Source organism: Lagopus leucura, unplaced genomic scaffold, assembly GCF_019238085.1.
Source record: "Lagopus leucura isolate 7727_CA_CO unplaced genomic scaffold, USGS_WTPT01 Super-Scaffold_741, whole genome shotgun sequence".
Classification (NCBI taxonomy): Eukaryota; Metazoa; Chordata; class Aves; order Galliformes; family Phasianidae; genus Lagopus; species Lagopus leucura.
In genome coordinates this window covers 10,284,930-10,307,544 of record NW_024962256.1, presented here as the reverse complement: position 1 = coordinate 10,307,544, position 22,615 = coordinate 10,284,930, and the positions used below count along the sequence as shown (strand labels likewise).

Below are 22,615 nucleotides of genomic sequence, written 5' to 3'. Positions count from 1 at the left end.
CAGAAAGCCTCTGCTCTGGATGCATATCCATCTGCAGGTCCGTTATCTAAGTAACTAGCTAAGAGCTCAGCCCTGTTGGTTTCTGTTACTCCAGAAAAAGCAGTGTTGATCTTTACCTCAGGACTTTGATATGTCCTCAGGCCAGAAATTACTGCCTTGAGTAACCATGGAACGATACTAAAGATGGAAAAGAGGTACAGCCACTTACAGGCACTGGATCTCCAACGCAGCTGAAAATTCCCAGATGGGAGCACAGAAACCCACAGGGCTGCGTGGCTCACCTGGAAGGTACAGCAAAAGCCTCACAAGCTCAAAGCATTCTCTCCTTCCCATTCATACTCACATTTCACGTTGAAGGCCACCAAGCCAAACCAGCAGAGCTCGCTGTGATGACAGTCAGAACAGGCAGTGGGAAAAACCCTTTACAGCACAACTAACATATGTGTGAAAGCCAAGCAGAAGCTGTGCAGGAATGTGAAGGTCGAAGCAGAAGCATTCCTTCAGATGGATCAACAGCAAGCAGGATACCACAAGCATGTAAGCAACTCTGCAGGAGTATAAAGCCAAAGAAAACGAGAGTTCTCTGCAACATAAGAAACACACATTAATGCAGTGGCACATGTATCAGCACAGCACAGCAGTGCCCTCCAACCTTGCTACCTCGTTCAGCATTTCACTCTTTGCACACTGTCATTAATTTGTGTGCACCATCTCCCCCCTTCTCTGCTGACATCTCGTCATCTTCAGCAGAAAAACAAGCTAGATAATCGCCCTCTTTCCCATTAGAGCATCCAATACTAGGAAAAACAGGGTAGGAAGTGATACATCAACGCTGTCAAGAAAATCTTTCTTTTAGCGCAACTTTTAAATAGTGTAGCATATATACCTGCAGCAGTGCCTTCAGTACTAAAGTTGTTTTTTTCTTTAAACCTCAAAACCTGCACCATCGTGGATATGGGTTTCTGACAAACTGATCCACTCTATGCCAACTTCAAGGGGTTACAAGCATTAAATTGCTTTGTCCTGTTTCCCTTCTGTGAATAGCTTCAAAATAAATAAATAAATGAGGAATACTTCTACACAGCAGCCAGTAGGGGCTGACACAGGACTAGGTTCGTGAAATTCACATTCCCAAGTCTGTTTGGCATTAGGTAGACTGAGAGCCACGAACCAAGCAAAAGAGCCAGGACCCAACACAAATACAGTAAAATTGGTATGGATCTGAACTCCAAGACCAATCACCCTGATCTGATGCTTCAGTTGTTGCTGGGACAACACAAGGCTGCATATGAGCTGGAATTCTGGATGATCACAAATGCTAAAGCAAAAATCCAGTGACACATTTTGTGAGAGGTTCCTCACATCTGGGAGGCTAAAACTGAAACTGCAGGAAACACACCTCAGTCCTACAGTGATAAACGCAATAGACAACAGATCTCACAAACAAGAACTCACCCTAAGGGTTGCTTTCATCCTCAAACTGCCAACAAATGTCAGAACACGGAATCCATTTGCCTTTCCCTTTCCATTTGTCCATAGAAATGCCTGTAACTCCTCGAAAACTACATGAAGAAGTAGGTTCTCAACTCTGCTCTCAAAAATGCACTTAGCTGCTGAAGCTGGATTTTCTTTCTGCATGTAATATGGTAATAGAAATAAATGCACATTCTTACTTATTTCTAAGAATACAAAACACAGGAGACTCAATTTTTTTTTTTTTACAAATTTAATGAATTACAAATTTTCCCAGTAAAATGCACTTCTTTTAAAAAACATTTCAACATAGCAATTTTGCTAATAAATCTATAGGTTTTTTTTTTTTTTAAAAAAAAAGAATATTTACAAAACTTTAATGAAAAATAAGACTTAAGCACATGAAACTACGCAGAAAATAGCTTACAATTAAATGGATTGTAAAGCAGCACGGCTTCCTGACTGCTGTACTGATCAAAAGAAGAAGGGGATAAATACTATTAAAAAGGATTTATTTTTATATTTGCCATTCTGCACAAGCACCCCATGGTTTAAGAACCACTATACAGACAGATCTACTAAGAACAGGTATCTATGCTGTATCTGTAAACACATCAAGTGAAGCACTTCTGTAACATCATGATTGCTTTACAAAACCTGAATTTAACACCCGAGTGCAATTCAATTCATGTTAAAAACTTGTTCAATTACTGAATTGTTTTTAAAATTGCTTCTGAAACTGTGAAGGCTATTTTCTGGTTCTTGCACTGGTTCTTGTGCTTGATCTTGTTCTCCTGTCTGTTCCTCCAGGATTCCGAGTTGCTTTTACACCCGTTCCGTCAAGCTCTTCTTTGGCTTTGTTTCTTCTTCCTCTTTTGGGTGATCTGTTTTCATCATTATCTATTTGTAGACAGAAATGTCAATTGGAAATTTATATTATAAATGAAACATTTCATACAAAGTCAGTCTTCAGTCACACTGTTTTTCAAGAAATCCCCAGTGACCACATTCCAAAGATTACATCCATGAATTCAACAAACCAGCTACAAAACCCACACTTCTGCACATCCAATATCCTTCAAGATAGATCCCCATGGACTTACAGCTATTCCGGAAAGTAGGTTAGCATTAATGAGAGCACCAAAACCAATTAGCTACCATTTCAGCTAAAATTCATTCCACCGATACGCAAAACTAAAATACAATGCTGGAGAAACATCCAGCAAAAATGAATTGATAGGAAGAGTTGCATGGCACACCTACAGCTAAGTCGGGCTTTTAACTGTAAACAAAAGACTGGATCTCTATGTAAGAACCCAGATAGCAGAGAACAACAAAGCTGCTCTAAGAGATGAGCATCAAGCCAAACACCATACAAGGAAACCATCATTAAACCCACAAGGGAAAAGACAACCTCCCCAGAAAAGAAACTATCCAGGCAGGTAGGAAAGCACCAGTGCAGGTGACTCATTTGGGATGTACATATAGCAGAGTTAGGAAGTGGAAACTAACAAATAGCTAAAAAGAAGCAAAAATTTATAAACTGAGAAAGATGGCTGCATTGAAAAGCACGTTACATAAAGGTTATCCAGAAGCTACAGATGCAGGAGCAGGAATTCAGATGATATTTAGGAGAAAACAAGCATGAACGATGGGTCTTAAAGATGCAATGCTCATGTTATGCCATTACCTGCTACTCCTACAGGCCAGTTAATTGCTGTATTACTCTAAATTGAAAGTTGCAGATTGAGAGAGAACATGCACGAGGGCATTTGAATATCCCAGTAGAGAAATACAAGCATCACGTCCATAAAAATCAATTCATCCCACTTAGGAAAAGCATCTTTTTCGAATAGGATAACATAGCTGCTCTTCACTTAAGAATTCTTGCTGTATTAAAGAACCACTCTTTACCTACATTAGCCTATGGCAGTCTGCAGTAATATTAGATCTTTACACACATTGTTCTATCGATACCCAACTTAGCTACACACAGAAAATAGAAAGTAAATTGTTGCCTCACCTGATTTTAACTTTTTGGGTGCTAAGACATTGGGTGCTGGCAATTGACATTTTCTTCTGCGAGAAGTGGAAGCTGGCTGTGGAGCAGGGCTAACCTCTTTCCTAGGCTGCCTGTTTTTCTCAAAGCCAGTAGATGCCAAACACTTATTTTGAGTTCCTGAAGAGTTATCATTTTCTGGCAAGTTGCCCTTATCATGGAGAGAAGTAGAAGGAGCTGCCTTTGATTTGAATTCTACCTTCTCCCTCTTATTTCTCAGCTGCCTACGGTTTTCCTGGGATGAGTTATTTTCCACAGATGTAACTTCATCTTCATTAAGATTTCCCTTTTGCCTTCCGTTGCTGCAGAAGGTACGTTTTTCCCTGAGAAAACTGGAACTAGTATACTCAGATTTGAAAGAAACTGGTTTTTTTCTGCCCAATCTTGATGGATTTTCTTCTGAAGGTGGAGTTATTTCCAGAAGCATACTCTGCTGTTTCTCTGGGGATTCATTCTTACCATCTTCTGGCAAGCCCTGAAGAGACCTAGAGTTAACAGGCTGTGAAGTGCTATTTTTTGTCCTCGTGTTGCCTTTTGAAAGATCCATTTTTTCTTGGGAAGCAGATTTTTCAGAAATCAGGTTTTTAGCTTCCCTATGATTACTCTTTCTACCACTTTCCTTTGATAAGCTGTGTGTTCTCTGAGCAGAACTTGTGGCTTCTGACAAGAAGGTCACTTGATTCCTCCTTCCTCTTCTCAGCTGATTTTCTTTCAGAGATGAAGCAACAGTTTCTAAAGGAACATTATCCTCTTTAGGAGCCTCTTCTCTAACACTGCTAGCTGGTTTTCCTCTAAGAGAAATTGAATTAGTTGTGTGTGACACCAGAGCTTCTTTCCTTCTGCCCCTTCCTAATGGGTTCACTTTTGTGAGGGACACTGATTCCAAAGGCTTATTTTTTTCTCCATTAGTATTCGCCTCTTTATCACCATTTTGTGACAAGCCACACTTCCCCTGGAGAGAAGATGAACTTTTTGCCTCTGCTGCTAGATCCATCTTTTTTCTTTTGTCCCTTGCTGATGCATTTGTCTCTGCCTGCAAAGTTTCATTTCCCAAAGCTGGATTTTGATCTTCTTTCACAGTCGTCTTTTTATCGTCACCTTCTTGCAAGCCACGTTTCTTTCTGATAGAAAGAAAACTTGTCACTTGTGATGCTACAGCAACCTTTCGTCTTCTTCCCCGTCTCGGTGGATTGTCTTCTGTTGAAGAGGGAGTAGTTTCCAAAGCTGGATCGTGGTCTTTTACAGAAGTCTCATCTTTACCATGATCTTCAATTAAGGCCTGCTCTTTTGAAAAGGTAGAACAAGTCACTTGTGGAATGGAATTAACTTGCTTTCTTCTGCTCCTCCTTACTTGAGAAGAAGGATTTTCTGAAGTCTCTTGCTGTTTGCAAGTCATCCCTTCCTCGTCCCCAGGTGAATTCCTTTTTTGCCCAAGTGCTTTGGAACTGGTTTGTTCAAGTTCAGAATTAACTTTTCTAATTCTACCTCTTCTCCTCATAGAGCCATTGTTTCGTGTTTGATTCTCTTGCAGAATTTCAGTTTGCTTTGATTTTAGTGCCTGTTCATTTTTTGTCTGCTCTTGATGGCTATGAGCACCACTGTTACTGTTTACAGCAGTAACTGTTGTGACAGATGTGTAGTTCTGGTCTTCTATTTTGTCAATCTTCTTTTCATCAACACAGCCTGAAGGCTCTTTGGGAGCAGATTCCTCCATTTCTGTTTCTGATTTCAATTTGGGTGTTATTAGCTCTGAGCTGTCTACATTTTTAGCAGATTCATCAGTCTTTTGCTCTGAGGAGGCCTTCTTGCCTCTCCTGCTCCTAGTTCTGTTTGTTTCTTGCACTGTGCTGTTTGATTCCAAGACTAGAACAGTAGTTGGCATTTTGTTTGTTTCTCCAGGAGGTGACTGCAATTTTAATCTCCAAGATGCTTCTGTTGTATTTGCCTGAGTATTTTCAGCTTTATCTCCCAGAGACACTTCCCTCTCATTTTTGGTGGATGACCGTGTTTCAGTAATAGTTTCATCCAAAGTTTCCTTGATTTTCTGAACGTTCTGCGTATTTTCAGGTGCCATCCCACAAATGTTAGATTTTACTTCTGTCAAGTGTTTTCTAGCATTTCTTGAAGAGTTAACTCTTTTTTGTGTTATCTTCATTTCAACTGTGGCTCTGTTCTCAGACAGTTCTGCTGGAGCAGTCTCAAAAGCCCGCTCATCCTCTTGTATTACCTTTGCAGATGGTTGTTTACGAAGCCTCCTTGCTGTTGCACGAAGCTCCTCTGAAGAAGCTTGCTTAACTTGGTCATTCTTGGCTCTCCTTCCTCTTTTAGGGGCGATTGGTTCTTCTGCATTTTCTACTTTTCTCACTTCTCTAGCCCTCTTCCTAGGCAGTAGAAGCATTTCTTCACTGTCTCCTGGACTGGCTTCATGAGGTGTGTTTTCAGAGTTTTTAAAATCTGTCTGCAGTTGACAATTTTCATTTTGACTGTTCCTAGATGAACTTTCTGCCTTCATGCTTCGAACATCATCTTTTATTGATACGTCACTGATGATAAAATCCTGCAAAGCCAGTTTCACAGTTGCAGGTTCTTTTTGTAACACCGAAGAATCTTTGCCGCAAGACTCAAGGCTCTCATCCGGAAGTTTTAACTCCTCTGCTTCTTTCCTTTTACCTCTTCTGGGTCTTTGAGTAGCAACACGCATTCCCAAAGTTGAAACAGCTTCAACTTTTTTCTCATCATTATGTTTTGAAATGTTTTCTTCTACCACACAAGCATTTGTTCTCCTTCCTCTTCCTAGACTTTTAGCTACTGAAGTTGAAGTTCTGACCTCTCCCGTCTCTTCTTGGAAGCTCTTTTTCTCCAGTCCTTGCAATTCTTGTAAATTTAAATCCTTTTCAGTCTGCTTTACTGAAGCAAGATGTACAGTCTTCCTCAATCTGCCCCTGGTTGGTCTCTGGGTAGACTGGTCTTCACTAGTTGACTTCCTCCGTTGAGAATCTTTACCTTCTGAAGTATTTTGTTTGCCTTCTAAAACGGGTTTTTCAACCCATACAAAGTTTTCACATAGAAAAGAGCACAAGCAAAAGTTAATCAGTACTATGCCTGATAAAAGCATTTGTGAGCTTTTCTAGCAGAGTGGTCTTGTATATTTCATATTCTTAATTAAAAAATAGGAAACTATGGTGATAATTTTAACAGATTCTAGCCAGCTTGCTGCACCAAGTTATTTTATTTGATACTGATAGCCTTCAGATGAGTTATTGAAAGTCTTTGCTAAGAAAGGTGATTTTAAATGGTGACCTTTTCATTAGTGTTTTTTATACACTGGTATGTTTGGAGATGACACCATTACTACATCAGAATGTTATACACCATTACCTCCCCACCCAATAGAATTTCAGCTCCAGTGAAATTCAGCACCAGGAATTACTGCACACATTTCACGAGCTACTTGCTCTTTGTACACTATATAATTTTGAGTTTTTAAAACACGTGCTTCCTAATAACTTCCTAATAGCAAGTATATTGATTACAACCATTATTAAAATAAAAGTATTTATACGCACCATGTTCAGGACTGCAATTAGTAGAAGGATGTACAGTATCTTCTTGCTTAGGATCTGTAACACTTACTGACTTGACCTAGGGAAATAAACAATAATCAATAATTCATGTCTGATGGGATTGGAAATAGTGAAGCTAGCCAATATAAAATTAAAATAGTTGGGAAAAAAAAGGTCTTGTTGAGTATTCTTCTCATAAAACAAAGTTAATTTACTATAGTGACTGTATCCATATATAATATTAGCACACAAACTGAATTTCATATTTGTCATCTGAGCTAATGTAGCAGTTTTTAAAGTGAAAGACAACACTGTACAGTTTTTTTAAAAAGTGCATTCACTAAATTGGCTGAAAAGTGTCAAAATAAAATCCCAAAAGAAAGGATACTGATGCTGAGTCATTTGATGTTCTGTAGCGTTTTACTGCAGTTCAGCACAGACAAGCACTCAGCCCAGTGATACTCAGTGTTTTAGCTATGGATTCAGGAGCTTACACAAAAATCAATGCTAGTAAAATGCACAAACAAGAGTAATGAAGCTGTGTAAAATCAGAACGGTAACTCAACGTTACTTCAGTAACCACATGGACAGAGCTCCTTCAAGCAAAATACACACAAATACAAACAAATGTATGGCATTATAGTTCTCTCTCTATAGTGTCCATTCAGCAAGCAATGAATGAAAGACTTATAGGAACAATGAGCTATATAATAAATGACCAAGAGGTTTCACAGTATTTTGGCAAAAGCTTAATACTTTTTCACGTTTAAAGAAAAGAGATCTTTAATATTTAATCTAGAGGCTATGAAGAAGCTGTACAAAGAAGCATACAAACTTTACTTATGAAAAGGAAGGCATAGTAAGAATTTGACTATACTACATAAGTAATGTAAGGGTGCTATAAAAAGGAAAAAAAAATTGTTCCTTCATATTTGTACTAAGCTACATCTTGTCAAAGGGGGGTCACTGACTTGCAAAAAGCTTCCAAGGAAAACACAGGTTGCAATCTTTACTCTTCCCAAATTACCATGGTGTTTTTCATCTAGAGGTCGCATGCATGAGATATTTTAATCAAAATATGATGCAATAAAACATGAGGTAGTATTAGATGGCCCAGGGGTTCGTTTCAGCCACAGACTTCAAGTCTAAATAAATTCCTTCCAAAATAGAAACTAAATAATAAATAAATAAATAAATAAGCTTTACCTTTGTTTTCTCTGGTGTATCAAATATTTCCTTCACTCCAATGTAATCCACTTCAAACTCAGTATTTTTCTGTCTGGGTTCTGCCATCAGCCTACTCAGACCCACAAAATCATCAACTGGGTGAGATTTCTCTCTGGGAGTCTTCATTAATCTACTAATACCAAATACATCTTCTATGGGTTTAACTTTTTCCTTTGGTGTCTTGAAAATACGGCTGATTCCAATCATGTCTTCTACCGGTTGGGATTTCAATTTTGGAGTTTTCTTAATTAAATTAACTCTTGACACATCTTTTAATACTTCTTTTTTTTGTATTGGAGTCTCCAGCAATTTTTCAGAGGCGTTTTCATCTGTAATAGGTTTTGACTTTTGCTGTGGGCCTAATAGGACCTCTGCTGGCTTCAGCTTTTCTTCTGGGGTCTTCACGAGCTGCTTGATGCCCGACAAGGACTCCACAGGCTCTAACTTCTGCTTTGGGGTCTTCATGAGCTGCTTGATGCCTGACAGGGCCTCTGCTGGTTCCGACTTCTGCTTCGGCGTCCTCAAAAGCTGCTTGATGCCTGATAGAACCTCTGCTGGTTCTGACTTTTGCTTTGGGGTTCTCAAAAGTTTCTTGATGTCTGACAGGACATCTGCTGGTTCTGACTTCTGCTTTGGTGTCTTCATGAGCTGCTTGATGCCCGACAGTACCTCTGCTGGCTCCAACTTCTGCTTCGGGGTCCTCAAGAGCTGCTTGATGGCTGACAGGACCTCTGTTGGTTCTGACTTCTGTTTTGGTGTCTTCATGAGCTGCTTAATGCCTGACAAGGACTCTACAGGCTCTAACTTCTGCTTCGGGGTCCTCATGAGCTGCTTGATGGCTGACAGGACCTCTGTTGGTTCTGACTTCTGTTTTGGTGTCTTCATGAGCTGCTTAATGCCTGACAAGGCCTCTACAGGCTCTAACTTCTGCTTCGGGGTCCTCATGAGCTGCTTGACACCTGACAAGGACTCTACAGGCTCTAACTTCTGTTTTGGGGTCTTTAGAGGCTGCTTGATGCTTGATACAACTTCAACTGACTCCAACTTCTGACTTGGAGTTTTCCTTTTATTTGGTGACCTCATTTGAGATGCTTGTTTCTCTGGATTTACTGACACACTATCCATGCCAGTATCTTCTTTCAGCATACTTTTTCTCTTTTCAGGAGTTTCGGTGGATACTGCATCAAACACAGACTTTAGAGACTCTCTCCCTCTCAGAAAGTAAGAGATGTCTTGAATATCCTGTTTCTGTTCTGAAACATCTGAAGCATTTAATGGCGACACCACCATCTCTCCTGAAACAAAAGGTAGGTTTATACAATTTGGAAGAAACAAGAACCAACCAATAAAAAACAGTAAATCTAACCACACTAACTGCTGTATAGCTAAGCAAAAAACAGACTCAGTAAGCCCAAGCATTCTAATAAGCTAAAATCCAACAATGTGCTTCAGCAATCAATTTGGTAATTAGCATTAAGATAATCAGCTGCTATAAGGCACAGCATAAATCTAAAACAACGAGTAGAGGTTACATAGGAAACCAAGATTTATCAATCTGATATAAAAAATGATTTTATTAATGCCTCTTCTATAAACATTGGATTATTTATTCTTATTTTTTTCTTTTGCTAGATGCTCATCTTTACTAAATTCTTAAAAAAACAGAATTGAACAGAACTGTGACGAATCCTAAGATATACAAGGACACAATGACTGGTATACAATTAAAAAAATACACCTACTTCCTGTTGTAAGATGTTGCCATTGGACAAAGTCAAGTCCACAAATAACCAACTAAAGAACTGCCATGCTTCAACAAAAGATTTGCCTGAAGCTACACTTTATCATATAGAAATGTGACACTAAATCCAAATACTAAAAAAATTAAAGCCTACAAGAAATTACTGAAGCTACAAAACGTTTTTTTAATACATTATAGATATTAAAATCTAGTTGCAAAATATCTTGTCTCTACACCAAGTCTGTCTAGCTCAAGACTGTTCGCTGTCTCAAATAATTGTAGACACTATTACCTTACACGTACACATAAGTCTTCCTTTCCAAACAACATACCAGATTCTTCAGGAGTTTGCAGATCAGAAATCTCCATTGTAGTGAATGTTGGTGTAAAATCATGAGCAGTGGTCAAAGCTAAGGTTTTTCCACCCTTATTATCTGGTGTTTGAAACATCTCGGTCAGTCCTATAAAACACATTTAAAACAAAACAAAACAAAAAGCATACACTAAAAACAAAACACACACATCAAATCAAACCAAATCAGTATCAGAAAACCCCACACAGTTGACAGAACCAGTAACAGATTTTAAGATTTCACAGCTTACCTGTGAAGTTTTCATCCATACTCATGTTCTGTTTCAAGATCGGATTTTTTACCACTTTAGGGACCTTCCCAGCTGTTTGAACTGTGGTGGAATAAGCTCTACCCACAACTATTGTAGCAGGAGACTCTGCATGACCTGTACTAAAATGACCTTTTATTTTTCTTTCTGGTGTCTACAGCAAGAAAACAAAAAAACAACACCAAAACCATTAGTAAATATTGTATATTTAAAACCAAATGAGAATCATGCAAGACTGCCACATATTTGTTGGTCTTGTTTAGTTAATAAATGCTGTTTGTTCAGCATACAGGAGCGGTTAAATTGCAGCTAAACTAAAGGGTTAGATCTCTGTGAAATACAGCTTGTATCTTCTGTTAGAATATGAGGGACTGTGCTCAACGAGCCACGTGATGAGTACTCTTATCTTAAGGAATGCTCAGAGATTACCCTGAGAGTGCTTCAGTCTTACTCCTTTTCATCTTCACAGAATCAACTATCTAGTTGATCTATTCAAGGTCATCAAGTCCAGTCATCAACAAGAAGTGTTTAAACTAAAATAGACACTCGTCCAAATGGCAGTACAGTTTGACTGCAGACCAAGGGCAAATACTTAATCCATCTACCCAATGTATTTGGTCATTTAGACATACTCTTACGACGCTTTGATTACCCTAAGTTCATTTTCAGTTAATGAAACTCGTTACTTATTTCACATGCTCAACATAGCACAGAATCCAGACGCTTACCTAGTCCTTAACTACTGCTAGCACCTAATGGAGCTCACCAGAAAGAATAACTAGACATGATTCTTGACTTCTTCTTACAAGTCACAATATTCTTACAAACCATGAAAAAGACACCAATACCATTTAACATCTTCCTAAAAACTTACAAGCTTCCAGCTTTTGTAGCAAAACACCTACAAGCCTTTCATAGCTCAGCAAACCCACACCCTTTAAATAGTAGTATAAGAATATACCTTTGGTGAGCGTGTGATTTTCCTTGCTGGTCTTCCTTTCTGAACACATTTTTTAACAGCCTTTGCCTGTGGTCTTGCAACACCTAATTTAACCACTTCTGCCCAAGTTTTTGCAACTAGAAAACAAAACAGGAATAACAACCTAAATTCTCAGCCATGTAAATAGGAGTTCTTAACTATTTCTTCACGATTCCAAGGGATTTGCGGCAGTCAAACATCAGAAATCAGAAGTTGTATCATCTGATGGCACCTATACTCAAGTGCTGCGTCAAGACACTTCCAAATGAAGATGCTATTTCAAGCTGAAGCTTAACAAGCATCCAGGATAGTTTTGTTTCCATGACCAAAGAACAGAAAGACTTACACAATGTCATACACTACAGAACCTGGAACTGAAGGCTGACCCGATTCTGTCTTCATACTTTTCATCAAGGAAATACTTTCCCCAATAGAAATTTGCCATCAGATTCTCAGCCCTGCTCATTATTATAGCGGAACTCTTCTTTGGCAGAATGAGGTTTTAAGTCAGAGAAATGATTTTTAAGAGAAACGTATTGATTTTTCCTTCATCACCTAACCAAGAAACTTGGTCATCATGAAATTATGTATTTATACTGCTTAGAGCATTTAGGTACATGTAGAAATTCTGTAACTTTCTTATACTACCTTCATCACATGTCTCTGAAAATTGCCATGGTGTAGCTATCATTCTGTACACAGTAATCAGGAAATTAATCACAGCTGTGTAATAAAGCTGTCAGCTGGCAGGGCACCTGCCTCATTTACTGCAGAAATGGCAACAAGAAGACTTATAAGTAAAGATAAAAAATGGGAATGTGAGTTCTCAAGATATTCTGAAGATATTATTTTCTTGTCAGTTACTGTGAAAGTTAGGGAAAGTTGGCAAAACAAAAATCAAAAGCTGTCATTACTAGATGTGCAGAATATAAAGACGAAAGCCAACCATACAGGGAATTATCTAAAAAAAGAACTGGGAAGACAAAGTTCTCCCAATTAGACATCCAAAAATAAAAAAAATAATTGAAGATAATGGCGTTATTTTCATTTTACAGAAGAAATTGATGCACAGATGCTAAAAACCACTTACATACTAGAAATGGAGTGAAAAAGTGTCAAAAATTTGTGAAGAACTCTTGCTGATAAGTGAATGAAACAGACAAAGCAACTAAAAAAACCACATTTTGCTTTCAGCAGCATTACTGAGGAAGGCCTGTGATTGTATCTCTATATAGTGCAACAATCACTGGGATACTGAATGCATACTGAATGTATAGCTCACACTCTAAAAATGATGCTACAGAAAAACGGATTTAGAAGAGAATTATAAAAACTACCAAATGAATGTTGGGGGGAAACTTTAAATATCACCTTGAAAGAGTCATCTGGACCTATTTCCTTAATTTAAAATGACATCCTGTCTTAAAGTATCTTCACAAACATTACATTTTCAAGAGCAAGTCTCAGTTCTTCCAAGGGCACCAAAACTATTTCAACCAACATTCAAATCTGAAGGACCTGACGGCTCATTACAGTTAACCTATCAAACAAAACCTTAATTCTACCATTTATAAACTTTGGAGTATTAAGATTTACATTTAAAAAGCTTTAGTAATTTATTTTTATATGTAAGAGAATGTAAAATTTTGCAATTTTCAGATGTTTCAGAAAATCCAAAATCAGAATATGTGACAATCATTGATGACACGGGTGTAATCAATTAACAACAGGTCTAATTCAATACTGCCACCATTTTTTGCAGTATTTAAATTCATATTAAAAATTAACTGCAGAAACAAACCTAGTAAATTGGCACTAGAAGCACCACTTCTTCTTTTCGCACTGAGTACTGCCACAGCCCCACTTCTCCTCTTCATGGGAGTCTTCTTCAAAGCATGTTGTGATCTTCTGGTTAATTTGTTAGGTGTAGTCATCAAAAAGGGTTTCCCATCTTCTTTAACATGAGCAGATTTAGGTGTTTGCACTTGGCCAGCGTTTTCCTCCTTTGTACTCATATCTTTCACACCTGCATTCTGCTCTTCTGCAGTGGGGGATGGAGTCGTTATTTGAGAAACAGAGAAACGTCCTTTTGTGTAAGGTGGAGAGCTTAAAGTAAATGTTGGTGTTGCTTTTCCAGAAGCAGAGGATGAGCCAGGTGGGGACTTCTGTGCCGACACACTTCTCGGTGACATTTTTTCTTTCTGCAAATGTACACTAAGTTCCTGATAGAAAATAATAGAAGTGAAAGACAAGTTACTGCACAAAGCTCAACTACAAATGAGCTCTGCTTATCTGAAAAGTAAATACAGTCCTACAAAATATCATGAGATCATTTGAAAATCCTTAGACATTACTCTCTAAAAAGAAAACACGTAACAGTGTTTAAATTTCAGAAGTCCCATTCAACTGAACAAATTAAGCAACTTCATTATTCAACTCAAAACAGGTTTACCCAAATAAAGTACACTACTGATTTTTAACAGCTTAAAACAGCAGCAAAACGTTTTCCAATTTATGGCGAAGCCACGTAACAGTAGTTTGCACATTCTGCCAAACTTCTGCTCTAGACTGTGGCTATTTTCAGTTTGTTATGGCAAACTGGTGCTGGCAATCACAAACACACACAAATAGACTCCTACATACTATGAGAACAAGCAAAAGCACAGGAGGTAAAAAGCACACATCCAGAGGACAAAGACAGGTAGACAAAGGTAGACTGCACCCCTTCCTCTTAAGGAGGAAGTTCGCCGATTAAAACTTGCTATTTACAAGTGCCATCTTAAACTGCAATTACTGTGTCCACTTCCAAACACACACCTAAACAAGACATATTCTTCATTTTGAATTCACTTTTAGAAGCCTTTGAATTTCTAAATTCCATCCACGTTAATTAGCTTAGCAACTTGATTAGCTTTAGCATTTGACGTTTACCTGCATTGCAAAGTGCTTCAGTCCCTGGCCCTTTTTCAGGACTGCCCGTGGTGAGTTTCCAAATGGTAAGCTCAGCCTTGCGGGAATGGCACCTTTTTTAATGGGTGAGTTGGGAGGCAAGCTTTTATCAAAGAGTTCTGGACTCAGATGACCACCAAAAGACACTCTTTTTCTTTTTCCTAAAGGCTGAGGTAACAAATCACCACTTGTCCTCTTCTGAGATTTCCTTTTATCTATAATAAATAGCAATAAAAGAAAATAACCAAGAAACAAGGAAGTGACCCTGTTAAACAACATAGAAAACAGTGTTTGTATGTGCATTTTGAATTTGGAAACTTACCAGATGGTAACTAATTTAGATACAAAATTTTACCCAATTGAATTACCCACTGTGTAATTTTAAAGTCAACTACATGATAAACACCTTAGAATTAATTCTGTATTCTACTTAAGCAAAGAAATTCTAACACCAGTAGAATTTCCCCAATTCAGTTCTAACAAGGCATGAGATTAAACCTATTTACCTGGTTGCTCCTCAGTTGACAGGCCAGAAGTATTTCTTTCTGAAGGAGTCTCATTCTCTTTTGGTACAGTAGCACTTCCAGAAGACCTTTTGGATGATAATCTATGAGGTCTTAGAATACGGACATCTGCTAAATCCAATTTCTTTTGACATCCCTCATTGGCCAGCTCTTGGTTAGCTTCACTGTCTTTTCTGTCTGCAGTCTCATCATGATGTTCTTGAACTGTATTCGCCTCCAATGCTTTTTCAGTTAATTGTCCAGAGGTCCTCGTCCTTCCCCTTTTTCTTCCAGAGCCAGATTTCTGACTAGCAGATGCCAGCTCTGATGTGAACTCTTCTGAAGTTGATGTTTCTGAATGGACGCTTTTGTTTGTTAACTCATTACTTTGCCTGCTTTTTCTTCTGGGACTCTTAGATGCTGCAGGAGACCCAGAATCTCTCTTTTTCAAGTTAACATTTGTCTGATCACAAATTTCTGCCAGCGTCTCTTCTTTCACTGATTTTCCTGGTGTTTGTTGTTTACTATTTCGTCTCTGTTTTAAGCATTTATTTTCTGCCAAAGGCAGTTGTCGGAGGCTATCATCTCTGCACACTGCAACTTCCCCTCGAGTATCAGCTGAAATTGATGAAAAAGACTCATGTTTGACCAACACATCTCCTCGAGTTGCTGGAGTCCCAATACTTACAGATTCTTTACCACACACTTCTTTGGCAGGTGACATGAAGCCAGACCGAAGGCTCTTCCTTCTGGGCCTTGGTGTAGACAGAACGCATTTAACGCCTTCTGAAACATTTGTCACATTAGCTGCTTGTGTCAGTTTCTCTAATATTACTGCAGAGTTGTTGATTTTGTCTGCATAACTCAAGCACGGTTTCAGTGAACGTGCTGCATTCCCACTGCTCTCCTTACGGGGCTTGGGTGTAACTTCAGGACCTCTCGATTTCCCAGATGCACTTAACTCCTTACAATCTTGCAGATGACTTCCCTTGCCATTATCTTCTGTCATCTCCTTTGAAACAGAATTTTGAGGAGTTTTTGTAAGACTCTTCCTGGTAGCATTTCCTACAGTTGAGCTCTGACTCAACTCTGAATTAATTACATCTTGATTAATTTTACATTCTTCAGTATTTTCATTTACATCTATTCTTTTTCCTTTAGTTGTGCATCCCAATTCATAAACACAACTTGGTGAAATTTGAGCATTTGGCTCTAGCAGAACACTCTTCCCATCTTCTTCTCCAGTTTTTTGAAGTAAGTTTCCTTCTTGTAGAAGTCTTCTCCCTTTAACCTCATGTTTCAGCTTTTCATAGAGTTTACTAAAAGGAGACATTTCATTTTCCTTTATAGCAGGCTCTTGTATTTTGCAAGAATTGAGTGCTTGTAGCTTAGCTGGTATGGCTTTTGAACGGTTTTCCTCTGTACTTTGTTTATTTTCATCGGTGTTTTGTTCTTTGCAGTCAGCATTATCTACAGTTTAAGCAAAACACGACAGGGAGTTACACAGAAGGTGCAGAAACACAACTGAAAGTTCCTTAGAGATGATGATAATCCCTTCCTTTCGTCCACCAAGAGTATCAACCAGGGTCCAGGACATAGTATTGTAAATAAAGCTCTGTTAACAATAGCAATTCTCTGATAATAAAAATCAGTGTCAAAATGTTAACAAATTTTCAGCTGTAATCTGGACTTCATTCCATATACAGATAAGGCAATCTATATTTTCTCTTATTTTCAACAGTTCATACACGTTTCATGGCTGCCACACGATAAATCACTAAGTGCAACATAAAAACACTTTGACTGGCTTACTACTATTCACTAACTATCCTGTCTCGTGCTTACAAAGGTGCTGCACCACTTCAGCTGTACGTTCAGCTGGACGTTACAACAACGTTCCTCTGGGGTAAAGCAAGGTAATAGAGAGCTAGAAGTTCCCCGATGAGACACAGCAAGCAGTTTGTGTGCGTGCTGGAAGCATGAAGTAGCATGCTTTCCACAGTGGATTCCTTTAGACTTGGGACATTCTAGATTCTATGGAACTTTCTATCTTCTCATGAAAGTGTCTTTACTGGCCACAGGGAGGATGGAAGGTTCTGGCACCTAACCTGTTTAAGGGCTATGGTTACTCCAAATCAGCACCTCTAGAATAAAGTTGCTTTGTACTACATCTACATAAAATAGGCACTGTGAACTATGATTGCAATCAGCAAAGCTAACTCTGTCTCTCTAGAATTATAGCTTTTACAAATTATTTTTAGGAAAGAATACCTGACAAAATTTGTTTGCAACAAGATTTGCTCAAAAGCAATCTGTGAACATCTTTTAATCACAAAAGTGACTTTGTGATATTAGAGCTGTCACTGGAAAGTAAAATGCAGCAATCAGTAGTTTCACACATCTGTTTCAACTGTTATCTTGCACTGCAGTTTCAAAAATGGTATAATCTTTATAAATCAAATCTGCAAAAAATTACTTAAAGCAATACAAACATATTCTGCTAGTTCCAGCTTAACTGTCCTGCCTGTTTGTCAGGATGAAACTACGGTATTTCTCTTGATGGGACCTTGTTTTTGGTAAATCACAAAGTACAATGAAACAGTACACAGGTGCAGAAGAGTGCACTGTACTCAGTCTTGAAGACTAAAGTCTTTAATAACATTTTTTTTTCAGCGTTGCTTTTCCTGCTGATGCTCATAGAGTAAAATTAGGTTGGAAGAAACATAGAATGGCCTGAGTTGCAAAGGAGCACAATGCTCATCCAGTTCCAACCCCCTGCTGTGTGCAGGTCACCAACCAGCAGCCCAGGCTGCCCAGAGCCACATCCAGCCTGGCCTTGAATGCCTGCAGGGATGGGGCATCCACAGCCTCCTTGGGCAACCTGTGCCAGTGCCTCACCACCCTCTGGGTGAAGAAAAATATAACCACCCCCCTGTAATACAGGTACAAACCTGAAGAACAAAGACTTTTAGGTCCTGAAGTTTGTTTGCGTAACAGCTCCGCTTCTGCCACCTGCTGAACATGAAGAACCTGTAAATTTGTACAATATTACAGCAGAGCAACACATATTTATACTTTCCCTTCTACTATGCATTGAAAAAAATACTGAATTTATAAATGTGCAAGCATTATTTACTGAACAGCTTTAAAAGGATTCAATTTTAACTGTTGAGTATTGCACAGGTTAGGAACACAGGTAGTTTATACAGTGAGAGTTCAAGCGCTGTCTTATCATTATCAGCTCTGAGTGCACCTGTAGCAGACAAATACATACAGCATATTCTAAGCTCACTTCATTACCAGATGTGGTGAAATAATTTTATTTAAATAGGAAAAAACAGAAGAAAGAAAAGTCTTCCAATAACCACAGTATTCACTGAGCAACAGTATCCCCTCAAAGGGATAAAACAGTAAAAAATATAAAAAATAAAAGAAAGATACAAATGAAAATAAATTATTCAAAAATAGACTTATTTTGACACTTACAAACTCCTACACTGCATTACTGAAATAGCACACAGAACACATGATTTCTGAAAAAAAGCATGCTTAGGCTCTATGGCAAACTCCCCCATTTAATGCACGAGGATTCTGAACGCCACACTCCTCATTTCCTGCATCCCGGGAGCTCCTTGAAAATGCTAAGGATTAATTTTTAATAGCATACCTGTATCACAAACATCACAGACCATTAAGTACTACCTGAAACTGGCTACTCTCAAATTAAAGTTATATGTATATTAGAAAGCGTTTCTCTAAAGGAGTTCACTTGCATTTCCAAACAGAAAGTCTGCCAACAGTTGAAAAATGATTTCTAACTTTCTAAAAAGAAACACAAAACCCCACAACAAGCACACAGTACCACAGCTATACCAATACTGACGTACTTGCAATAAGCAATCTGCTGACACAAAATTACCTGCAGTGCTTCATCCTTTGGAGATCTAGATTGTCTCTTCTTTGGAGTTGATTGGAGAGGATATTCAAATCTGGAGAAAGTATTTGCAAGTAAAATAGAATCATAGAATGGCCTGAGTTGCAAAGGAGCACAGTGCTCATCCAGCTCCAACCCCCTGCTGTGTGCAGGTCACCAACCAGCAGCCCAGGCTGCCCAGAGCCACATCCAGCCTGGCCTTGAATGCCTGCAGGGATGGGGCATCCACAGCCTCCTTGGGCAACCTGTGCCAGTGCCTCACCACCCTCTGGCTGAAAAACTTCCTCCTCAGATCCAACCTAAACCTCCCCTGTCTCAGTTTAAAACCATTCCCCCTTGTCCTATCACTATCCACCCTAGATTGTCATTATTAAGACCAATGCCCTAGTAAGACTGGTCCCACTCTCAGCAATACACACACCGCTTGTAAATGCTTTAACTACAATAGAAACTCTCCTAACATTACTCCTAGAAATGCTCATCCTGGAAATAAAATAACAAAATTCTCTCTCCAGACGATTCCAGCTTTTTGATTTAGCTTCACATAACATGGAAGCAATAAGAAAGTCTTTCAGCCACCCTGCCTTCTAAAAGAGCTCTATAAGTTGTTGTAAAGAAAAACTAAACAAAGCAGGTTAACTTCCATATCTGAAGACTCTCAAGTGGCATTTTCATCTGTCCCACTCTCTACCATATCTTCATCCAGCTGCCAGAGCCTGTGCCATAGAGCTCTCAGCACTGCTGGTCTGCAGAGCACTCTCAAGGACCAAGACATTCACAGTGGGTCCTTGACACTCACCTGAAAGAACGATCGATAATAGTTAGCACATCCCCGTGTTTCAGAGGTACAGGCTGCTGGAAATAACCACCATTCAGCTGAGTGGGATTTACTGTACTTAAATTAGTCAATATTGCCTAAAAATAAAGCAAACGTGTCAGAACCACAGTGAGATGCGACAACATGACACAAATGTTGTTAACACAAATGACCCACCTCCTTGTTCTCATTTATTTCAATTTTACAGTGTTCTTTTGAGACCTGAGGCAAGTGGATGCGAATATCACATTCTGTTCTCCTACAGGTTAAAAGGAGAAAAAGCAGAAAAATGGGATTGCTGTGGAATTAGGATGTCCAAAATTCCAGCTAATAATCCATACAATAGCACACCACATCTGTTAGGCACACAGAACAGGTAAATACTATATTTAGTGCTGACTTTGGTGATTCAAACTAGTGAGAAAAACAACACTGAACTAAAAAGAGTAGAAAATGGAATGAGGCAAAGAGAAAAACACACGATCTAAAGCTAGATCATCTTATTAGCGAAACATGTCATTTCTAAAACCTGCCCAAGTACTAACAGTACACAGATCCAAAAAAAACAAACAACAAAAAAAAAACGGTCTGGACATGGCATGGCTAAGCACAAGCCCAGTGTTACCCAACTGGCACAAGCGTGAAGACAGAGATTACCATTAGTATCATAAAATAGGCTGGGTTGAAAAGGACTACAATGAGATTCCAACCCCCTGCTGTGTGCAGGTCACCAACCAGCAGCCCAGGCTGCCCAGAGCCACATCCAGCCTGGCCTTGAATGCCTGCAGGGATGGGGCATCCACAGCCTCCTTGGGCAACCTGTTCCAGTGCCTCACCACCCTCTGGCTGGAAAACTTCCTCCTAATATCCAACCTAACCCTCCCCCGTTTAAAACCATTCCCCCTTGTCCTCTCAGTATCTCTGTTAATAGCGTCAAACTCACTGATCTTAATTGACACTGGACATTTTGCCATAGACACCAAGGAATCTGACTTGGGACAGAGTACTTACTTATTTAAGATATCAACCAGTCAGTGAAGTGCTGACCAAATAGTTCCAAAGAAATAAAAACATTTTATTCGTCGATTCTAGACCAGCTCCCGTATTCCGCAACCCATGTCTCAGAGAACCAACCAAAACTGCAATTAGTGCGGGCACGATGAATATGGTTGAACACAACGCATGTGCTTCACTTCTAGAGATAAGAATCACCCTGCTTGCCTGTCATGTGTACACTACTTTCAATCTCAGGTTTGCCAAACTCGTTTGCCTCATTTTCCTTGGCCAGAAGCTTGGAGAAAAAGCAGTTTTAGTGAAGAAAGAGTGCAAAGCAGTGACTGTGAATTCAGCCCCAACCCACAGCACCGTCCCTCCCTCAAATATCACCCACAAGCATATAAACATTTTTGATAGCAAGCATCAAGGAGGTTCCAGCAGCAGGAAATATGCTATTAGCGCTATTCTGGTACATTCAAAACACGCTCACCTTCCAAATAAACACGAGCTGGCAGTGAGTGGAAAATAAATGCCGTCCGTCCCATTCCGTTTAATGATAACAATTTTCCCAAAAAGCGGCATCTTCACACGAAAGGATCCTTACCTGTGGGAGAACGCCAAGACAACTCACGTGTGCGATGCCCTATGTATTTAGGAAAGGAAAGTCGCTTTCCCAGCCGTGTCACAGCGCGGCGCTGCCCGCCTCCCCGCCGTTACACGCGCGGGAGCTCATGGCGTAAAGCACGGCCCGCCCGAAAAGCGCGTTAGGAGACACTTAGAAGAGCGGTTTGAACAGATTTACCCCAAGGATCCTCAGCTGCGCCTCACAGAAGCGGCGCTCCGGCTCTTCTCCCTCAGCTGCAGCCGGCGGGAGCGACTGGGCTGAGCGCGGCGCTTCCGCCACCACCGCCGCCACCGCCGCTCACTGCATCTTCCCGCGCGCGCCAGCGCCGCCGCGTCGGGCCCTCTCACCGCCACGCGTATCCCTGCGCCGTGCATCGAGGGGCACGAGAGCAGCGCGAAGAGCTCTGAAAGCAGCTTTCCGTCTCGCCGCCTTCACCTGCCGGCAGCCGCCGTGGCTGGCGAGACTCACCTAAGCCATCCGGTTGCGGCAGCCGCCCCGAGGCGGCGGGATTCTTTTAGCTTTACCGGGTGCCGGCTCGGCGGAAGGAGAAAAGAAAAATGTGGTTAAACTTCTAAAACGACTTTCGAAAAGGCGCGCGGCCTCTCACGATTGGTAGAAGGGAGGTCACGTGGCGGCGCGGCGCACCCAATGGGAGCGCGGGAACGGTTTGATTTCAAACACCCCCTCCCGCCTTAGGGCCGCCCCGCTCCGTCCCTTAGCGCCTCCGGCAGAAGGGGCAGCTCCGGAACTGCGCTGCTGCTGAGCCCCACAGCGCAGCTCCGGGCGGCGGAGCAGGACCAAAAGCAGCTTGCAGCAGTAAAACAGATTAAAAATGAATACTCCTAACCCTAAAGTCATCTCTACTGTTAGGTTCTCTTACAGACAGAAATCCAGTTCCCTGACAGGAGCTCACGTGAAATCGTCACTGAGCGCCCTTGCCACTTGCTTAGACGTTTTAACTTAATTCAACTAGTACAAAGGTAATTAGAGGAAAGCTATTTCACTGAGATCCGCCTTCTTAATGATTAGGCTCATCAGTGGAAGATCCAATAATAAAAGAGCCCCGATCATTAAAACATGCTGGGTCTGAAGGCTGCAGCCAAGAGCACAACAACAACACGAACACAA

The 22,615-nt window shown here is 40.1% G+C and overlaps 1 protein-coding gene across 3 annotated transcripts; it reads right to left on the bottom strand.

Annotated features, from left to right (window-relative positions):
• Nucleotides 1–1,830: 1,830 nt before the first annotated feature.
• MKI67 (marker of proliferation Ki-67) lies at nt 1,831–21,705 on the bottom strand. 3 transcript variants are annotated; one of them, XM_042863900.1, is made up of 16 exons: nt 21,665–21,705; nt 21,353–21,466; nt 20,044–20,125; nt 19,849–19,964; nt 19,035–19,104; nt 18,067–18,145; nt 15,119–16,585; nt 14,595–14,827; nt 13,465–13,885; nt 11,646–11,761; nt 10,667–10,838; nt 10,396–10,524; nt 8,302–9,617; nt 7,099–7,174; nt 3,497–6,559; nt 1,831–2,373 (listed from the first exon to the last, which is right to left on the bottom strand). In XM_042863900.1, exons 2-16 carry the CDS (start codon nt 21,442–21,444, stop codon nt 2,222–2,224), a joined length of 7,584 nt encoding a protein of 2,527 aa, XP_042719834.1. In that variant the 5' UTR covers nt 21,445–21,466; nt 21,665–21,705; the 3' UTR covers nt 1,831–2,221. The 3 variants fall into 3 exon arrangements, with proteins under 3 accessions (XP_042719834.1, XP_042719835.1, XP_042719837.1); XM_042863901.1 differs by having other exon boundaries at nt 3,497–6,556; XM_042863903.1 differs by having other exon boundaries at nt 18,067–18,127.
• Between the last annotated feature and the right edge of the window lie 910 nt (nt 21,706–22,615).

What these genes read in the sequence shown, in the direction of transcription:
- MKI67 (XM_042863900.1), bottom strand. Translation starts at nt 21,444, where the DNA reads ATGCCGCTTTTTGGGAAAATTGTTATCATTAAACGGAATGGGACGGAC. An exon ending in AAATAAATGAGAACAAGGAG is followed by an intron (nt 19,965 to 20,043) that starts GTGGGTCATTTG and finishes CTTTATTTTTAG; the next exon opens with GCAATATTGACTAATTTAAG. An exon ending in ATTATCGATCGTTCTTTCAG is followed by an intron (nt 19,105 to 19,848) that starts GTGAGTGTCAAG and finishes TACTTTCTCCAG; the next exon opens with ATTTGAATATCCTCTCCAAT.